This window comes from Sapajus apella, unplaced genomic scaffold (genome assembly GCF_009761245.1).
Source record: "Sapajus apella isolate SASKATOON/1434 unplaced genomic scaffold, GSC_monkey_1.0 scaffold164, whole genome shotgun sequence".
In the NCBI taxonomy this organism is placed as follows: Eukaryota; Metazoa; Chordata; class Mammalia; order Primates; family Cebidae; genus Sapajus; species Sapajus apella.
The window spans coordinates 2,199,741-2,219,224 of NW_022437104.1; the positions used below are offsets into that span (position 1 = coordinate 2,199,741).

The following is a 19,484-nucleotide window of genomic DNA, read 5'->3' on the forward strand; positions in this document are numbered from 1 at the left end:
GAAGCTCCCTGGGAAGGGGACATGAGGTTGCTCAAAAACCCAACAAAGAAAATTAAAGGAAAAAAAAAAAAAAAGAACCACACCCCACATTCTCATTTCAGATGTTCACTGTTTAAAAAAAGAATAAATCCATCTGAAAGCAGGAGAGAAGGAGTGGGAGAGGGAGAGAAGCTCATGGATTTCAGACAGCCTGACTCCCCTGGAGGGGAGAGGGAGAAGGCAGAGAGACATAACAGTGTCCTGGTTGAAAGGGGAAGAGAAGGGAGAGGAGAGGAGAGGAGAAAGGAGGGGACGGGAGAGGAGGAGCAATTAAAACACTGATGGCTAATCTGGTTTACCGTGTGAAAAAAAAAAAAGTCGCATGCATAGCAGGCCCCCTGGAAGCTAAAGGCCCACACTGCTCCCCGTGTGGCTGTGATAGACACTCGCTCCTGGCCTCATCCCCATTCCTTCACAGGTCAGAGAGGAGCTTTGCAGGTACTGCTGCTGCTGCTGTTGCTGCTGCAGTGGTGGTGGTGGTGGTGGCCGTGGCAGTGGCGGCAGGACTTCCAGCTATTCTGCTGGAGCCAATGTCGGGGACGGAAGGGTGGACAGGCCGTATGGTAGGGGAAACAATACCAAAAGGCCTCATTTCAAATAAAAAAGAAAACAGTAGTCTATACACAGTTGTTTGTTTTGGTTCAGTACAAACAGAATAAAAAGTTGTTGCTTTTGATGGTCACCCAATTGTGAGGAGGAGGAGAGGTGATGCCCAGCAGGTGGATTAGGCCCCCCAGTGGTTGGCTGGGTGCCTGGCTTTGCGGCCCTCTCCCAGGAGGCAGAGAACACAGCTTTAGGTAGTGTAAGCCTTTTTCCTTTTATTTCGAATAATCTTTTCTTTTTTAAAGCAATTTCCCCACTCCCAAGTAGGGCCAGTAAAGATTATATGAAAACTGGCACACGTATTGGCTGGAATACAGATGTACCAAATGAGGATTTAAAAACTGTCTGAGCGAAAAGTGGAACAAGAAGAAAAAAGAATCTCCTTGACCAAGCAGAAGAAAGGATATCAGAGGCCGAAGATTAAAAAAAAAAAAAAAAAAAAGAAAAGAAAGAAAGAAAAAAGAATCTCCTAGAATTTCCCCCCAAGATTTCACTCTCCCGCTACACACACTCTCCAAAGTACTGCTACACATCCAACTCTATGTCAGTTTCTTGGCTTTGTTGTAGAGGGAATCTACTACTTTATTCATGTTCTGAATTGTTTCCAAAGCAGCTTCATAAGTTTTATTACTGGGGGTTCACTGAAAATAATCAGGACACCTTACCCCTGGTCCAAAATCCAATGAAATTTCTTGTCAAGAATCGTCTGTGATAATTTCCTTTCCACATCAGGCTTGGACAGTTTGATGAGACTAGATATGTGTTCAATCTGTACTCTAGAAAAAGTCTCAATGACTCAGATCAGATTCTGTTCCAGTAAGATATCATACAACACGGCCAAGTGTGTGCTGATGATTGGGTCACCCTGGAGCTCTGCCCAGTAATCTGTCAGAGCCTTTTCAAAATCTGCCAGTTATCTGTTCTTGCTAGCCTGAGTCCACATTTTAATGCTTCTGTCTGCTTCCCTGCATACCGAAGTGCAAGCTTCCCACTCATCAAAGCCTGGACATCTTCTGGGGTGTTGAGCATGATTTTGCACAGCAACATGTTCTTCAGTGATTTGATGGTCTTGGGGCTGTCGATGGAGTCATAATCCTCAAATGTCTCATAGAGGTATGAGTATGCAGTTTTCCAGTCCTTCTCTTCTGCTGCATGGATAATACATGAGTGCATGTCCAAAGTGGCCTGCAATTTAGGGGGGCAGTAGATGGCATTTCTGTGGTTCAAGCAGGGTTAAGGTAGCTCGGGCTTTCGGCAGGTTGCTCAAGGCATGGTAGTTTTGCTTTCTAAAAGCTATACTTCCACCAGAAGGGCTTTGTCTTCCATCTTTTTCAATTCCCACAGCAGCTGAGAACCCAAATACAATGGCTCCTGGTACCTCTTGGTATCAAATTACAAAGACACCAGTCTTGTCTCCAAAGCTTGGCGTAAGAAAGTTATTTTCTCTGATTTGGCCCATTCGATGTACTCTAAACACAGCTCCACCTCCTGCCCTGTAGCTGCTTCCATATCAAGAAACAGATCAGACCAGGCGAGCTGCTTTAGCCTTGCTGATAGAATTCAAGAAGGGTCACACATACATACTTCAGGAGTCCCCCAAGCTCTGCAGCTTGTCCAGTCTTCTCCAGGAGAGATCCCAGTTCCAGGATGCTCTGCTCTTTGACTTTCACTGCCTCCTCATCGTTTTCCTCAATGTCACGCTTCACAATGGAGTGGAACAGGTGGATGGAGGCTTCCCGGTGGGTGTTGAGTAGAGACTGGGCTCTCTGAAACTCTACCACCGCCACCGCCGCCGCCATCTTGCTGCTTTCACACCGTCCCCATATTGTATTTTTTGACTTATTTTTAAGAAGTCATCACCAGGCCAGGTGTGGTCGCTCACACCTGTAATCCCAGCCCTTTGGGAGGCTGAGGTGGGCAGATCATGAGGTCAGGAATTCGAGACCAGCCTGGCCAACATGGTGAAACCCCATCTCTACTAAAAATGCAAAAATTAGCTGGGCGTGGTGGCATGCGCCTGTAATTCCAGCTACTTGGGAGGCTGAGGGAAGAGAATCACTTGAACCTAGGAGGCGGAGGTTGCAGTGAGCCAAGATCACACCATTGCACTACAGCCTGGGCAACAGAGCAAGACTCGGTCTCAAAAAAAAAAAAAAAAAAAAAAAGTCATTACCAAACCCCAAATCACCTAGACTTTTCTCCTACATTGTCTTTTAGAAGTTTTTCAGTTTTCCATTTGGATCTAAGATCCATTTTGAGTTCATTTTTATGAAAGGTATACGGACTGTGTCTGGATTGATTTTTTTTTTTTGTATGTGGTTATCCACCAAGGCTCATTTACATTATGTTTAAAGCTATATCTACAACTAGTTATTTATAGCAAATTCTACCAATAACCTACTTCACCTGAAAGAAGTTCAGTCATATTTCTAGCAATTTAGGAACAAAAAGAATCACAGACATTTCCTCTCTTCAGATAAATTGAGATAGACATTTGCTTAGTAATAAGTCAAATGCTTAACCTGCATATTTTTTAAATTGACCTCAAAATTTTACATTGTAAACAAGGGTTTAGATGTTGCAGTTCCTGCTCCGGGATGCCTATGGGTTGAAAAGCACCATTCAAGTGGATATGTAGCACTTTGGTCATTTGGGTATTTTGTAGTAATTCGCCCACAGCTAGTGGGGAGAACCTCAGTGTTACACCATCTAAAAAGATGCATAAAACCCATGGTTGTCTCTGAGAGCTTTTATGTCTGAGCTGGACATAAATATGTCAAAGAACATCCAAAGGAAGTAACTGGGCTCAGAGAAGGCTAGAGAGGACCAGAGTTTCAAAATTAGGAAGAAGGTTCCTTCAGAGACTCCCTTGCCCTAATGCTGAAGACTTTTTTTTAAATGTATTTATTATATTTACATTGACAGATAAAATTGTATGTATTTACTGTGCACAACATGATAGTTTGAAGTACATATGTGTTATGGAATGGTTAAATATAGCTAATTAACGTTGCATTACCTCACATAGTTATTGTTTTGTGGTGAGAACACTTAATATCCACTCTCAGCATTTTTCAAGATCTCGTAAACTTATTCTCCCTATCTAACTGTAATTTTGTATTCTTTTAAAGGTATATGAACTGTATTTTTGCTTATGACCTACGGAGGATCTCAAATCATACCTCTTGAATTGATGGATGGGTGGTGTCATGACTTCTTGCATGCATAGATGGATGTAAATTTTAAGTCTCATTTTCTCTGATGAAGTCACAAGGGTGCTTTTCAGCCCATGTTATTAGCTTTATAATTTATTTTGGGACAAAAGTAGTATGACTCACTAAAAACACAGTGTTGGAAATTATGTTGTAAGGATATTGACACTGCAGAATTGTCCCATCAGAGGAATGTTATGATTTGTGTTAAATGCCTGTCAGAGGATTCTACTAAGAGCTAGGTATTCAATACAATCCACTATGTATCAGAAAAATAAAGATACACATCTGAATGCCAACATACTTTGCATGTGCTCTAACTCCTATGCAGCAGGTATGAAAATGATATTCATACAATCACACAAGGGAGTGTGTTCACACAAGCACCGGCATCTGAAGTAGCTCAACTAAGGGCAGAAGCTACAAAAAACCTATGTTTATCACTGTGAATAAGGAGCCTCTGGTTCCTACGACAGTGTTGAACCTGTCAGACTATGACAGCACTTCTGCTCTATGCCTGGTTTTAGGTTTGGTTTAGTAATTCACTCTGATTATATCATTATTTTCCATGTTACACTCATTGCTTGTAAGTGCTTACCTTCATTGAAACGTTTCTTATGTTTTAGGACACATTGATTTAAAGCAATCTACTCACTGTTTTGGTATTTTATAATTTGGACTCTAGAACCTGAATAACCATGCAGACCAACTTGATGCAACATACACTGAATTTATAAAAATCTACTTTTATATTAAATGTTTGTAAGTACAAAGTAGGTCTATATATTTACAAGGTACATGAGATGTTTTGATACCGGCATGCAATGTGAAATAAGCACATCATGGAGAATGGGGTATCCATCCCCTCAAGCACTTATCCTTTGTATTTTAATACAAAAAACATTATTTATTTTAGAATATACAATTATGCTTGACTATAGTCACCCTATTGTGAAATAAAATAGTCTTCATTTTTTTCTAGATTTTTTTGTACCTACTAACTATTCTCACCTACCCCTAGCTCCCCGCCACTACACTTCTCAGACTCTGGTATCCATCCTTCTACTCTCTATGTTGATGAGTTCAATTGTTTTAATTTTTAGATTCCACAAATAAGTGAGAACCTACAATATTTGTCTTTCTGTGCCTGGCTTATTTTACTTAACATAATGACCAGTTCCATCCATGTTGTAGCAAATGACTGAATCTCATTATTTTTTATGACTGATAGTAACCCATTATGTATATGTACCACAATTTCTTTATCCATTCATCTGTTGAAGGACACTTAAGTTGCTTCTAAATCTGAGCTATTATAAACAGTACTGCAACAAACGTAGGAATGCAGGTATCTCTTCCATATACTGATTTCCTTTCTCTTGAGTATATACCAAGCAGTGGGATTGCTGGATCATATGTTAACTCCATTTTTAGTCTTTTGAAAAACCTCCAAACTGTTCTCCATAGTAGTTGTACTAATTTACATTCCCACCAACAGTGTACAAGGGCTCCCTTTTCTCTACATCCTCACCAGCATTTGTTATTGCCTTTCTTTTGGATAGTAGCAATTTTAACTGGGGTGAGATGATATCTCATTGTAGTTTTGATTTACATTTATCTGATGATCCATGATGTTGAGCATCTTTTCATATGCTTGTTTGTCATTTCTACATCTTCTATTGAGAAATGTCTATTCAAATCTTTTGCCTATTTTTAATTGGATTATTAGATTTATTCCTATACAGTTATTTGAGCTCCTGTATATTATGGTTATAAATCCTTTGTCAAAGGGATAGTTTGTAAACATCTCCACAGTCCAAAGTGGGTTGTCTCTTTACTTTGTTGATTGTATCCTTTGCTGTGCAGAAACTTGATGTGATCACACTGGCCCATATTTGCTTTGGTTGCCTGTGCCTATGCAGTATTGTTCAAGAAGTCTTTGCCCAAACCAATGTCCTAGAGATTTTCTGCAATGTTTCTTGTAGCAGTTTCATAGTTTTCAGTCCTACATTTAAGTCTTTAATACATTTTGATTTGATTTTTGTATGTAGCCAGAGCTTATGGTCTATTTTCACTCTTCTATAATGGCTATCCAGTTTTCCCAGCACAGTTTATTGAAGAGAATGTCTTTTCCCCAGTGTATGTTCTTGGCACTTTTGTAAAAAGTGAGTTCACGGTAGGTGTGTGGATTTTTTTTTTTTTTTTTGAGACAGAGTTTTGCTCTTGTTGCCCAGGTTAGAGTGCAATGGCATAATCTCAGATCACCGCAACCTCTGCCTCCTCTGCCTCCCCGGTTCAAGTGATTCTCCTGCCTCAGCCTCCCATATAGCTGGGATTACAGGAATGCACCACCACACTCAACTAATTTTGCATTTTTTTTTTTTTTTTTTTTTTTAGTAGAGATAGGGTTTCTCCATGTTGGTCAGGCTGGTCTCGAACTCCCTACCTCAGGTGATGAGCCCATCTCGGCCTCCCAAAGTGCTGGAATTACAGGCATAAGCCACCATGCCTGGCCTGGTGTGTGGATATTTTTCTGGGTTCTCTATTTTGTTCTATTGGTCTATGTGTGTGTGTTTATGCCAGTATTATGCTGTTTTGGTTACTGTAGTTCTGTAGTATAATTGGAAGTCAGGTAATGTGATTCCTCCAGTTTTGCTCTTTTTGCTTAGGATACCTTTGGCTAATTCTGGGTCTTTTATCCATATAAATTTTATCCATGGCCAGGTGTGGTGGCTCACACCTGTAATCCTAGCACTTTGTGAGGCCAAGGTGGGTGGATCATGAGGTCAGGAGATGGAGACCAGCCTGGCCAACATGGTGAAACCCCGTCTTTACTAAAAATACAAAAAATTAGCCAGGCATGGTGGCACATGCCTGTAATCCCAGCTACTTGGGAGGCTGATGCAGGAGAACTGTTTGAACCCCTGAGGCGGAGGTTGCAGTGAGCCAAGATCATGCCATTGCATACCAGCCTGGGCAACAAGAGCAAAACTCCATCTCCAAAAAAACAACAACAAAAAAATTTATTCATGTAAATTTTAGAATTTTTTTTCTATTTTTGTGAAGAATGTCATTGGTATTTTGATAGGGATTGTATTGAATCTGTAGACTGCTTTAAGTAGTATATACATGTTAACAATATTTATTTTTCCAATTCATGAATATAAAATATTACTCCATTTTCTGGTGTCCTATTCAATTTCCTTCATCAGTGTTTTATAGTTTTCATTATAGAGCTCTTTCACTTATTTTATTAAGCTAATTCATAGGTATTTAATTTTATGTGTGGCTATTGTAAATGGGATTACTTTTTTTTTCCTTTTTCACCTTGTTCACTTTTGGCATATAAAAGTGCTACTAATTTTCGTATGTTGATTTTATATCCTACAACTTTACTGAATTAAAAAAAATGAGTTTTAAGAGTTTTCTTGGCTGGGTGTGTTGGCTCATGACTGTAACCTCAGCACTTTGGGAGGCCATGGCAGGTGGATCAGGAGATCAAGACCATCCTGGCTAACGTGGTGAAAACTAATCTCTACTAAAAATACAAAAAATTAGCCAGGTGTGGTAGTGGGCACCTGTAATCCCAGCTACTCAGAATGCTGAGGCAGGAGAATAGCTTGAACCCAGGAGGTGGAGGTTGCAGTGAGCCGATATCGCACCACTGCACTCCAGCCTGGGTGACAGAGTGACCCTCGGTCTCAGAAAAAAAAAAAGTTTTCTTGTGTAGTCTTTAGGCTTATAAGAGAATACAATCTGCAAACAAGGATAATTTTACTTTTTCCTTTTTAACTTGGATGCATTTTATATCTTTCTCATCTGATTGCTCTAGCTAGGACTTTCAGTACTATGTTAAATAACAGCAGTGACAGAGGGAGTCCTTGTCATGTTCCAGGACTTAGAGGAAAGGATATCAGTTTCTCCTCATTCAGAAAGTAACTATTTTGGCAGATAGTGAGGGCAAAAATCCTAGGAAGAACTTCCCTTCTAAAAAAAAGCAGCTCCATAAATCACCTCTTTTCTAACAAAAGCAGCCTGGAAGATTGAGGGCCAAACATAGATAAGGAAGCTGGAAGCTTTCATAGGGGGATGCAAGGAGCTGCACAGATAGAAAAGGCCACCTAGGGCCAGGCATCTCCACCATGGGGATTCTACCTCCCTTTTTTTAGCACATGCATACTAAGAAATAAATGAGCAACATGGAGTGGCTCAGGCTGAGGACCCGCCTGCATAATAAAAGATTAGGGTGGAGGCTGCCAGAGATTCACGACCCACGCAGATGACACACCTGGTCCTAACTGGTTGTTTGTACCCTATGTAGATCAGATACTTCCTCCCCACTAGCTCATCTATATCAACCCCTGTATTTCACTGCAGGATGGCAACGCTTTTTCTGGGACCCCTCTCTGTAGCAGAGAGCTGTCATCTTTCTTTCTCCTCTTAAATTTCTGCTCTAAACCTCACTCTTGGTGGGTCCGTGTCCTTGATTTCCTTGGTCATGAGACCAAGAATTCTGGCTGTTATTTGAGGCAACCAGGCCGCTTCAGTACTAGCTGTGGGTCTGTGGTATATGGCTTTTATTACATTGAAGGATGTTCTTTCTATCCCCAGTGTTTTCAGGGTTTGTATCACGATGACATAATGAGTTTTATTAAATGCTTTTTCAGCATCAATTGAAATGATTGTATGGCTTTTGCCCTTCATTCTGTTGATATGATTTATCACATAAATTAATGTGCATACATTGAAACATCCTTGCATCCCAGGGATAAATCTCACTTGGTCATGATGAATATTCTTTCTAATGTATTGTTGAATTTGATTTGCTAGTATTCTGTTGAGGATTTCTGCATCAATATTCATCAGCGATTTTGGCCTGTAGTTTTCTTTTTTTGATGTGTCTTTGTCTGATTTTGGTATCAGGGTAATACTGGCCTCATAGAATGAGTTTGGAAATATTCCCTCCACCTCCATTTTTCAAAATAGTTTGAGTAGGGTTGGTATTAGTTTTTTAAATGTTGGGTAGAATTCAGCAGTGAAGCCATCAGGTCCTGGGTTTTCTTTATTGGAAGACCTTTTATTATGGCTTTGATCTTGTAACTTGTTATTGGTCTGATCAGGTTACGGATTTCTTTCTGGTTCAATGTTGAGAGGTTGTATGTATTTAGATTTCCCATTTTATAGGCATATAGTTGCTCATAGGAGCCAGTAATGATCCTTTGAATTTCTGCACCATAAGTTGTGTAATGTCTCCTTTTTCATTTCTTTTCTATTTTTCGTTTTTTCTTTTGAGACAGAATCTTGCTCTGTTGCCCACACTGGAGTGCAATGGTGCAATCACAGCTCACTAGAACCTCCACCTCCTGGGTTCAAGCAATTCTCTTGCCTCAGCCACCCTAGTAGCTGGGACTACAGGTGCCTACCACCATGCTCAGCTAATTTTTGTATTTTTAGTAGAGATGGGATTTCGCCATGTTGGCCATGCTGGTCTTGAGCTCCTGGCTTCAAGTGATCTTCCTGCCTCAGCCTCCCAAATCCTTTTTCATTTCTGATTTTATTTATTTGGGTTTTTTTCTCTCCTTTTTTTTTTAGTCTGGCTAATGGTTTGTCAAATTTGATGAACTTATTAAAAAACAACTTTTTGTTTTATTATTCTTTTGTAGGTTTTTTTTTTATTTCAATTTCATTTATTTCTGCTCTGATCTTTATTATTTCTTTTCTTTTACTAATTTTTGTTTTGGTTTGCTCTTTCTTTGAAGCTGTTTAAGATGCATCATTAGATTGTTTATGTGAAGTTTTTACCTTTTTTGATGTAGGCACTTATAGCTATAAACCTCTTTCTTAGTACTGCTTTTGCTGTATCCCATAGGTTTTGGTATGTAGTGTTTCCATTATCATTTGTTTCAAGAAATTTTTCAATTTCCTTCTTAGCTTCTTCATTGACCCCTTAATCATTTAGGAACGGATCGTTGACTTTCCATGTATTTGTATAGTTTCCAGAATTCCTCTTGTTACTAATTTTTAGTTTTATTCCACTGTGGTCTGACAAGATGTTTGATATTATTTCATTTTTGTTGAATTTTTTTAATAACCTAACATATGGTTTGTCCTTGAGACTAATCCATGTGCTGAGGAAAGGAATGTGTATTCTCTAGCCATTGGGTGAAATGTTCTGTAAATATCTATTAGCTCCATTTGGTTTATAGTGCAGATTAAGTCTGTGTTGTTGTTGTTGTTGTTGTTGAGTTTCTGTCTGGAAGATCTGTCCAGTGCTGAATGTGGGGTGCTGAAATGTCCATCTATTATTGCATTGGGACCTATCTCTCTCTTTAATAGTATTTGGTTTATATATCTGGGTGCTCCGGCGTTGGGTGCATATATATTTAAAATTGTTATAGGCTTTTGATGAATTGACCACTTTATTATTATATAGTGACATTTTTGTCTCCTCTCAAAGTTTTTGTTTTGAAATCTGTTTTTCTTTATTTTTTAAAAAAATCTTTTATATTAAGTTCAGGAGTACATGTGGTGTAGGTTTGTTTTACAGGTGAACTTGTGTCATGAGGGTTTGTTGTACAGATTCTTGTGTTTTCCAGGTATTAAGCCTGGTACTCATGAACTATTTTTCCTGATCCTCTCCCTCGTCCCATCCCCCACTCTTTGGTAGGCCCCAGTGTCTGTTGTTTTCCTCTGTGTCAATTTTTTTCTAACTTTTAGCTCCCACTTTTAAGTGAGAACATTCAGTATTTAGTTTTCTGTTCATGCATTACTTTGCTAACTATAATGACCTCCAGCTCCATCCATGTTCCAACAACGGGGATAATGTCATTGGTTTTTATGACTGCATACTATTACATGGTATATATGCACTACATTTTCTTTACCCAGTCTACTATTGATGGGCTTTTAGGTTGATTCCACGTTTTTGGTATTGTGAGCAGTGCTGCATTGAACATACGCATGCATGTGTCTTTATGATAGAACAATTTATATTATATTCCTTTGGCTATATATCCAGTAATGAGATTGCTGGATCAAATGTTAGTTCTGTTTTTAGGTCTTTAGGGAATCACCACACTGTTTCCCATGGTTGTTGAACTAATTTACACTTCCACCAACAGTAAATAAGTGTTTCTTTTTCTCCACAACATCACCAGCATGTTATTATTATTATTATTTTTTACTTTTTAGTGATAGTCATTCTGACTGGTGAGAGATGATATCTCATTGTGGTTTGAATTGCATTTCTATAATGAACAGTGACGTTGAGCTTTATTTCATATGCTTGTTTGCCGCATCCATGTCTTCTTTTGAAAGTGTCTGTTCATGTCCTTGGTCCACTTTTTAATGGTATTGTTTTTGTTTTGCTTTGTTTTGTTTTGTTTTGTTTTAGACAGAGTCTCAGTCTGTGGCCCAGGCTGGAGGGCAGTGGCGTGATCTCCACTCACTGCAACCCCTGCCTCACAAGTTCAAGTGATTCTCTGGCCTCAGCCACCCTAGTAGCTGGGATTACAGGCATGCACCACAATGCCCAGCTAATTTTTGTATTTTTGGTAGAGACAGGGTTTTACCATGTTGGCCAGGGTGGTCTTGAACTCCTGGCCTCAAGTGATTTGCCTACCTCAGCCTCCCAAAGTGTGCGGGGATTACAGTTGTGAGGCACTGCGCCTTTTTTTTTTTTTCCTGTTTTTGTAAATTTGTTTAAGTTCCTAATAGATGCTGGATGCTAGACCTTAGAAAGATGCATAGTTTGCAAAAATATTCTCCCATTCTGTGTGTTGTGTGTTCACTCTGGATAGTTTCCTTGCTGTGAAGAAGCTCTTTAGTTTAATTAGATCCCATTTGTCAATTTTTGCTTTTGTTGCAATGGCTTTTGGCATCTTTGTTATGAAATCTTTGCCCATTCCTATGTCGAGAATGATATTGTCTAGGTCGTCTTTCAGGATTTTTATAGTTTTAGGTTTTACATTTAAGTTCTTAATCCCTCTTTAATTTTTGTATAAGAAATGGTCCAGTTTCAATCTTTTGCATATAGCTAGCCAGTTATCTCGGCACCATTTATTGAATAAGGAATCATTTTTATATTGCTTGTTTTTGTCAACTTTGTTGAGGATCAGATGGTAATAGGTGTGAGTTGTGCAGCATTATTTCTGGGCTGTGTATTCTATTTCATTGAGTGATATGTCTATTTTGGTGCTAGTATCATGCTGTTTTGGGTATCATGACCTCCTAGTATAGTTTGAAGTCAGGTAACATGATGCCTCTGGCTTCATTCTTTTTGTTTAGGATTTTAGGATTTCCCTGGCTATTCAGGCTCTTTTTTGGTTCTATATATGAATTTTAAAGTAGTTTTTTTTCTAATTCTGTGAAGAATGTCATTGGTAGTTTAATAGGAATATGATTGAATCTATAAATTGCTTCGGTCAATTTGGCCATTTTGACAACATTTCTTCTTCCTGTTCATGAGCATGGAATGTTTTTCCATTTGTTTGTGTCATCCCCAAGTTCTTTGAGCAGTGTTTTGTAGTTCTCATAGTAGAGACTTTTGTCCTCCCTAGTTAGCTGTATTTCTAGGTATTTTATTCTCTTTGTGGCAATTGTGAATGGGATCATGTTTCTGATTTGGCTCTGAACTTGAAGGTTATTGGTGTATAGAAATGCTCCTGGATTTTGCACATTAATTTTGGATCCTGAAATTTCCTGAAGTTGTTTATCAGATCAAGGAGCTTTTGAGAAAAGAGTCTGGAATTTTCTAGGTATAGAATCATATTGTTTGCAAACAGAGCTTGTTTTACTTCTATGAAAAACATAGTGGAGTGAAAGAAAATATGTGTCTGCAACAGAAGAGAACAATAAAAATGCCCAAGAATAAATTTAATTTGAATGTGAAGAACTAATATGAAGCAAATAAAATCATTGAGAGGGATACATAAAAGACTTGAGGAATTGAGGAGTGGCTGTTTCTTGGATAGAGAGATTCTAAAATAAAAAGACGGTTATTGTCCCTCAGTTAAGATGTAATTTAAAAATAATAATTAATATCTCAACAAGAATATTTTAGCACCTGATCAAATGATTCTGAAGTTCATCTGAAAGACAAACGTGTTAGAATAGATAGAAAAGGAGAAAGCAATGAGGGAGGGCAAGCATTATGTCACATTTCTAATATAATTAAGCAATAGTGATCAAAATAGTATAGTAGTGGTACAGTTATAAATAACTCAATGAAAAAAATTAAAAGAGAGTTACATACAAAATTCAGTGGGGATGTAGGAGATGATAATAGAGCCACTTCAAAACAGTGGGTGAAACAGGGATTCCACAAATAATGTTGATTCTCTACCACTTTAACTTTGTCCGGTTAGATCCATAATTTTGAAGGTACAATAATGTAGTAAAAAACTATGAATCTCTTATTGTATTGGAGCGGGTACGATCATTGCAGGGATGATAGCAAACTCATGAAGGAGGCAAGAAAATGATTTATGAGAGCATATGTAAAATAGGTATTAAAATATTTAATATTTATTTCTATCATGATGAATTTTTCTGAAACACATTCTTCCCTAAGAGTAACCTGGGGCTCATATTCTCCAAAGCCATTGGAAGTGAAAAAAAGGTTGGGTGGGGGAAAAAGAAAAGTGCTTTGCAAGTTCATTTTCATTGTCAGGAGAGCTTGTGGTTTAGGTTCTCCACAGAGGCAGGAAAACTTCAGTCACGTGGGGAATACCCCACTCAGTGCGCATGCGGCACAGACCTGTTGCTGCGCGTGTCCGTTGCTGCGCGTGTCCGTTGCTGCGCGTGTCCGTTGCTGCACGTGTCCGTTGCTGCGCATGTCCGTTGCTGCGCATGCGCCTTGTTGCCCACCTTTGTCCACGTAGAGTTCTGTAAGGAAAAGTCCTGTCTTCATTCTTGCCGCCATCTTCATTCTTTCTTACTGACTGAGACTCAGCCGGTAGGTTCACAGATCGGTCTTGGGAATTTAGTTGTGAGTGAATGTGAGGAGCCAGCGAGCTTCGGACAGGTCCTGTGGCACAGTCCGTGGCTTCTGAGGGAAACGTGCCTCTTGGTAGTCATCTGGCTCCTCCCAGGTCGTGACCCCGCCATGGGTCTTGTCGCTGGGCTGGGATGAGGGAGGAAGGTGAGCCGCGGAGAGGGAGAGACACGTGAAGATGGGGCGAGTGCTGAGAATGCTGTTAGAGGTGTCTGAGTCCCGAAAAACTCCTGGAACCCTCTGAGGGAGGACAGCTTCCAGACTCCTCGGTAGGGACGTCATGGGTGGTAAGAAAGGGGCTTGGGAACTGGGAACGCTGTGGGCTGGTGACTGTGGCCCTGAGGTCTGTAGAGTGCCTGGCAGAGGTGTCCTGTGAGGAGCATAACCTTCACTGTGTCGCAACTTCTCACCTCCGCCATGGACATCATGGGAAATAATGGGCGAAGCTGTGCATTCCAATAAGCCATGATTTTTTGGGAGGCGAGGGTTGGCATGTGGAGGAGAAATGGGCCTAGTAAGTCAGAGTTGGGCAAAAGCAGTAGTCACTTCAGTTTCAATTCTTGGCCCATATTTTCAAAAACGTGTTCATGATGGTGAGTCTAATGGTGAAACCAAAACTCTTAAAAATTTAAAAGTCCCCTTTCTTTTACTATGACATTAAGGTGCTTTCTATGCTTCACTATGATATAAACAAATCGGTACTATTTTGATTGGAAAGCATGCGTGCTTATCATTGCCCTGTGACTCATTTTGAAAATACTTTCAAAATTTAAAAAGTACAAATCATTATTTTGCTATGGAATGTTCATATATAGGTAGTTAAGTTGTTACACACATTTTTCATATAACAATATTCTATTTTCAGTGGTAGCTATGAGTGAGCATGTGAGAACAAGACCCCAATCCTCAGAAAGAGGAAATAACGAAGAGTCTCCCCAGCCGGCTGGACCTGCGATTGTGAGTCCTTCAACATTTGATGTTTCCTATTAACACAATTTAGTTTTAAAAATATTTCTGAGCTAGGGTACATGAACTGATACATGTCTTCCATGCTGATAAAAAATATTAATGGCATCTCATGAAGGAAACTTTGGTTCAGGAGTATTATATTCTGGTGTTGCCTGTATGGATATGGATATAGATGTGGATATTTCACTATGTATACATATGTATACATAGTGGAAAATGTCATTAGACTTATGATTGACTTATTATGCACATATGCATTGTGTGTATTAATATTACTGACTTTTTATTTGCATACAAACTTATACCCTTAGGTCCAGCAGCCCACTGAGGAAAAATGTCAAGTGGAGCCACCAACTGAAACTCAGGGTATTGCACCCAGTGGGGAGATCAAAAGTGAAGGAGCACCTGCTGTTCAAGGTGAAGGGAGAGTGAAACATAATGATTGTGGGCGGTGGAGATGTATTTATGCATTATATTTTATGACATAGCAGTAACAGGAGGACAGAAAACATTAGGAAGGAATCTTAAACATTTCCTACTGCTGCTGTGGGGAGGGGTGGGACAAGGATGCATAAAAAGCCACAAAACTTTTCTACTGTTTTGATGGAGGTTTTTTATTGTTTGGATATTGGCATGGTTGCCATAAAACTCTGAGTATTTTCCACAGCTCTTGTATGGTTTTACTCCACAAGTTTCTGCCTTTTTTTTTTTTTTAATGTTTCTGTGGAAGAATGGCAGCTTGCAGCTTCCTAGTCTGCCATTTGCTGACAGCTCATGTATTTTTTTGATACTTTTTTCACACATTTATTAATGCTTCCTCATGCCACATAATATGCTAAGTGCTGGAGATGTCAGTGCTAAATTTCTGCATAAAGCTCGTAGTCTAGTAAGACTGACTCAAAGAAATCACTGATTTAATGTGCTAAGTATAACAAATGAGTACAAAAGGGACGAGTAAGGTGTCTAGGGCCAACTTTGGGAAAGGAAAGGGCAGTCTTTGAAAATCTCTGCTTTCCTGTTTTTTGGCAACAGACTATTGAAATAATTAGGCTACAGGTTTTTATTTCACAATGAGGGAATAAATATTAGCATTTCCTCGTTCATAGTTCATGTTTTAATTTGTAAATTGATGACCTTTTTATCTTTAAGAGCCTGATGTGGAAGCTCTTCAACAGGAACTAGCTCTGCTTAAGATAGAGGATGAGCCTGGCGATGGTCCAGATGTCAGGGAGGGGATTCTGCCCACTTTTGATCTCACTACAGTGCTGGAAGCAGGTATGTCATTCACTAAGATGCAAATTATAGGGTTTCTCTTTTCACAGTATTATATTTTGCATGACACACAGGTAAAATTACTACTATTTTATTAGCATGCTTCACATATAACAAGTCTTTGAAGATAGCTCAGACCCCAAATGGTTACCTTACACATTATCAGAGATAGAGGGCCAAGTGTGGTGGCTCATGCTTTTAATCCCAGCACTTTGGGAGGCCGAGGCAGAAGGATCACTTGAGGCCAGGAGTTCAAGAGATAGAGAAAAATTGGGTCAAAGCTAATTGAATTACAATATGAAAGATATGAAACATGCTGAGAGAGGAGATTTCAAGTGTCTTCACAGCTATGTGAAGTAATGCACATGCTATTTCACTATATATATATTTTTAATATATCATGTTGTGCATGATAAATATATATGATTTTATGTGTCATTTTTAAAAGAAAGATATGAAAATGTTTTCTGACTTTTGAATGTAAGTCATTTAACCAACAGCCAACAGTTTTCACATATTTTGATAAAGGCCTGATTTTAACAAATACATAACATGTTTATAATAATCATCAGTTTATATTGTGATGTTAACTATGATGGTAATGGCTTGAAGCTAGCGTGGGTATTTAGTTTACTGAATAAACTGAAATGCTCTTAAGCATGTAAAGAGGCAAAAGTACCGGTGAAAACAGTGACAAATGGTCACCCTACTTAAAGCAGCGGTATAATGGGTAAACTAGTCCAAAGTAACATTTTTACACTTTTCCACAAGAGACACAAAACAAATGTAATACTGACTTTTCTATTTACTTCACTTAGGCGGTTCTAAGCATATTCTATATTCAGAGTGTTATTTCATATCAAAATATTTAAATGGTACTTTTAAAAAATTCTTTTTTTCCTTAGGTTTTTGTTTAGTTGAATTTTTACTGAAAGTGTATGCATGTTTTTGCTTTCTACTTATACATAAAAAATAGATTCAGTTGATTTAATTCATTCTGAACTCGAATAGTCTCTTTGTTTCCATATTGTACTAGAAAAAGTGGCATGAATTAAATATATTGTTAATATGCCTGGAAGGCTACTTTCAAAGTTTATTCAAAGGCTAACTGGATGTAAGCTAAAGGGTCACCCTTAAGGTTCTGATTTTAGCTAATCAGCATTGTAGTTGTATACCTGTAGTGTCATCTAAATAAAAATCTGCTGAGTAACATGCCCTAATTTTATATTTGTATTATAGGTGAAGGGCAACCAGAGGTTTAAACCAAGACAAATGAAGACTGAAACCAAGAATGTTGCTCTTATACTGGAAAGTTTACTGCTGACATTCTTTTAATAAAGTTTTACATTTTTCTGCAAAGAATTCTTGCACACTTTTGTTAAATTTATTTCCAGGTTTTTAATACTCTTGAGAATTATATCTATTTTGAAGTTTTAAATCCTGTGTTCGAAATGGTATATAGAGATAATATATTGATTTTCCATCCTGCAACCTTGCTGACTATGCTTATTAATTCCAAAAGTTAACCTCTAGATCTTTTTGGATTTTTAACATATACAATCATATAACCTTTGAATAATAACAGGGTTTTTTTGCCATTTTTAATATTATTCCTTTTATTTACTTGTCTCATTCATGTTAGTGGACAGAATTTCCCAGTACAATTTGAATACAATTGGCAATTGTAGACATCCTTGTCTTGTTTCTGATCAGAAACAGATCATTTTCCACATTTCACCATAATGTTTACTGTATTTTTCTTGTGGGTGCAGTAAGGAATTATCAGAGTAAGGAATTTCTATTCCTGGTTTGCTACGAGTAGTTATCTTCAGTATATGTTGAATTTTATCAAACACTTGTAGTGCATCTATTCTGATGATCATAGGACTTTTCTTTATTAATTGGTTTCTGTAGTAAATTACATTGAAGTTTCTACATTACATCTCTGAGCTCCCATTTTCATCTTACCATCCCAATAAAACAGTTCTTCAACAAAGGACTTCATTCAGAGTCCACAGTGCTTAGGAAATGCCAGGGGATTACATATGTTAATGATTTTTACCCCTACAGAGTTTTAAGTATATTTCTTTGATCCAAAAAGATTTAAGATCTATGTTCCAAATTAAAAAATGAGCCTAAATTTAAAGGTATTCCAATTTGCCACAAAATATGTGAGGCATCCATAAGCTGAGGTAAAGTTTCTTGAGTCATATCTGTACTGTCTCTTTTTGGCCAAGGTATGAAACAGCCGTGGGTTTCCATCCTGGTCCTGAAATATACTGGCTGGAAAATGTTCTTAAATTATTCAGATCTGCATCTATATTTCCAAAATAGAATTGTAATGTGTATACTAAATTACTGCTATCATGAATAAGTGAGCAAACCTATATGGGGGAGATATTACATCATAAATAGATTTGTTTCATTAGATTACATTTTTCATTAAAATTTTCTTTTTTTCATTTTTTAACCTTTACAATTATACTTCTAGCAAGCAATATTGCTTTTGAATTTCAAGTAGGGGATATCAAATTAACTTTTTGATGAATTTGATTTAAACTGATTTAAACTTTCTTTTTCTTTTTTTCCTTATTGAGTTTTTATTTTTTAAATTGAATATATTAATAGAATGATGTAGTTGGCATCAGACCTGGCATCAGTTCTAACGTTGGTTTGCAAGTTACCCATACCTGGCAAAATCTGCTGTAAGTATTGTGTGATGCCAAGGAAGGTAAGTCAATGTTCTGGTTATGCACCACCTTATGACTCACTACCAGAGTCTGTCAAGTTGTCAAGCGGTTCCTAAGCAGCACTGCAGTGTCTAACAGCCACAAGTATCACTACTGGTATTATTAGGTTAGCTTGTCACACTTCCATAGATTTGACTTGTAAGGTGACAATATGCTTGATGCATCCAAACATTTTATTAACTTACAGAGAAAGAAAAAGCAAGATCAAATTGTGTCAGCTTCCTGTGTCTCTAGTTCTACAGCATGGCACTGAATCAGATGTGCTCAGTGACAGACAGCCTAGGTGGTGGGTCTCTCCGACAATGAGGAGCCCATAGCCATAATCTATGACAGTAAGCAGTTTTGTAGCCCACAACTATAAGTTGGGGCTAGAAGGAACGTCCTGTGCCCAACTGAGACTAGGGAGATGGATGAGTAATGGCCTTGTGTCAGGCTCCAGCAGTATAGGGAGGTAGGTGAGAAATGACTTCATGCCAGCTACTTACCATGCTGCTGCTTTTCCCTTGTTCCAAGAGGAACCACTGGGTGTTCTGTTAAGACTCAGCTCCGTCTATAGTTAAGTCTATATACCTGGGCCTATCTGGCGAGATGCAGAGTTTCCAGGGCACCATAGCAGAGTCATTCCCCTACAGGGTTTGGCACCAA

General features: G+C 38.4%; 1 protein-coding gene and 1 pseudogene across 1 annotated transcript in view; one reads left to right on the plus strand and one right to left on the minus strand.

The window, feature by feature from the left end:
• Positions 1–17,451, plus strand: part of LOC116542220 (putative G antigen family E member 3) — a 37,706-nt gene extending 20,255 nt beyond the window's left edge. The window contains exons 2-5 of the mRNA XM_032267033.1: positions 14,714–14,805; positions 15,129–15,234; positions 15,967–16,092; positions 17,329–17,451. Coding sequence (XP_032122924.1) covers positions 14,722–14,805; positions 15,129–15,234; positions 15,967–16,092; positions 17,329–17,351 — 339 coding nt within the window. The 5' untranslated portion in view covers positions 14,714–14,721 and the 3' untranslated portion in view covers positions 17,352–17,451. The remainder of the gene's footprint in view (positions 1–14,713; positions 14,806–15,128; positions 15,235–15,966; positions 16,093–17,328) is intronic.
• On the minus strand, positions 1,113–13,776 carry LOC116542216 (annotated as a pseudogene).
• Positions 17,452–19,484: the final 2,033 nt, after the last annotated feature.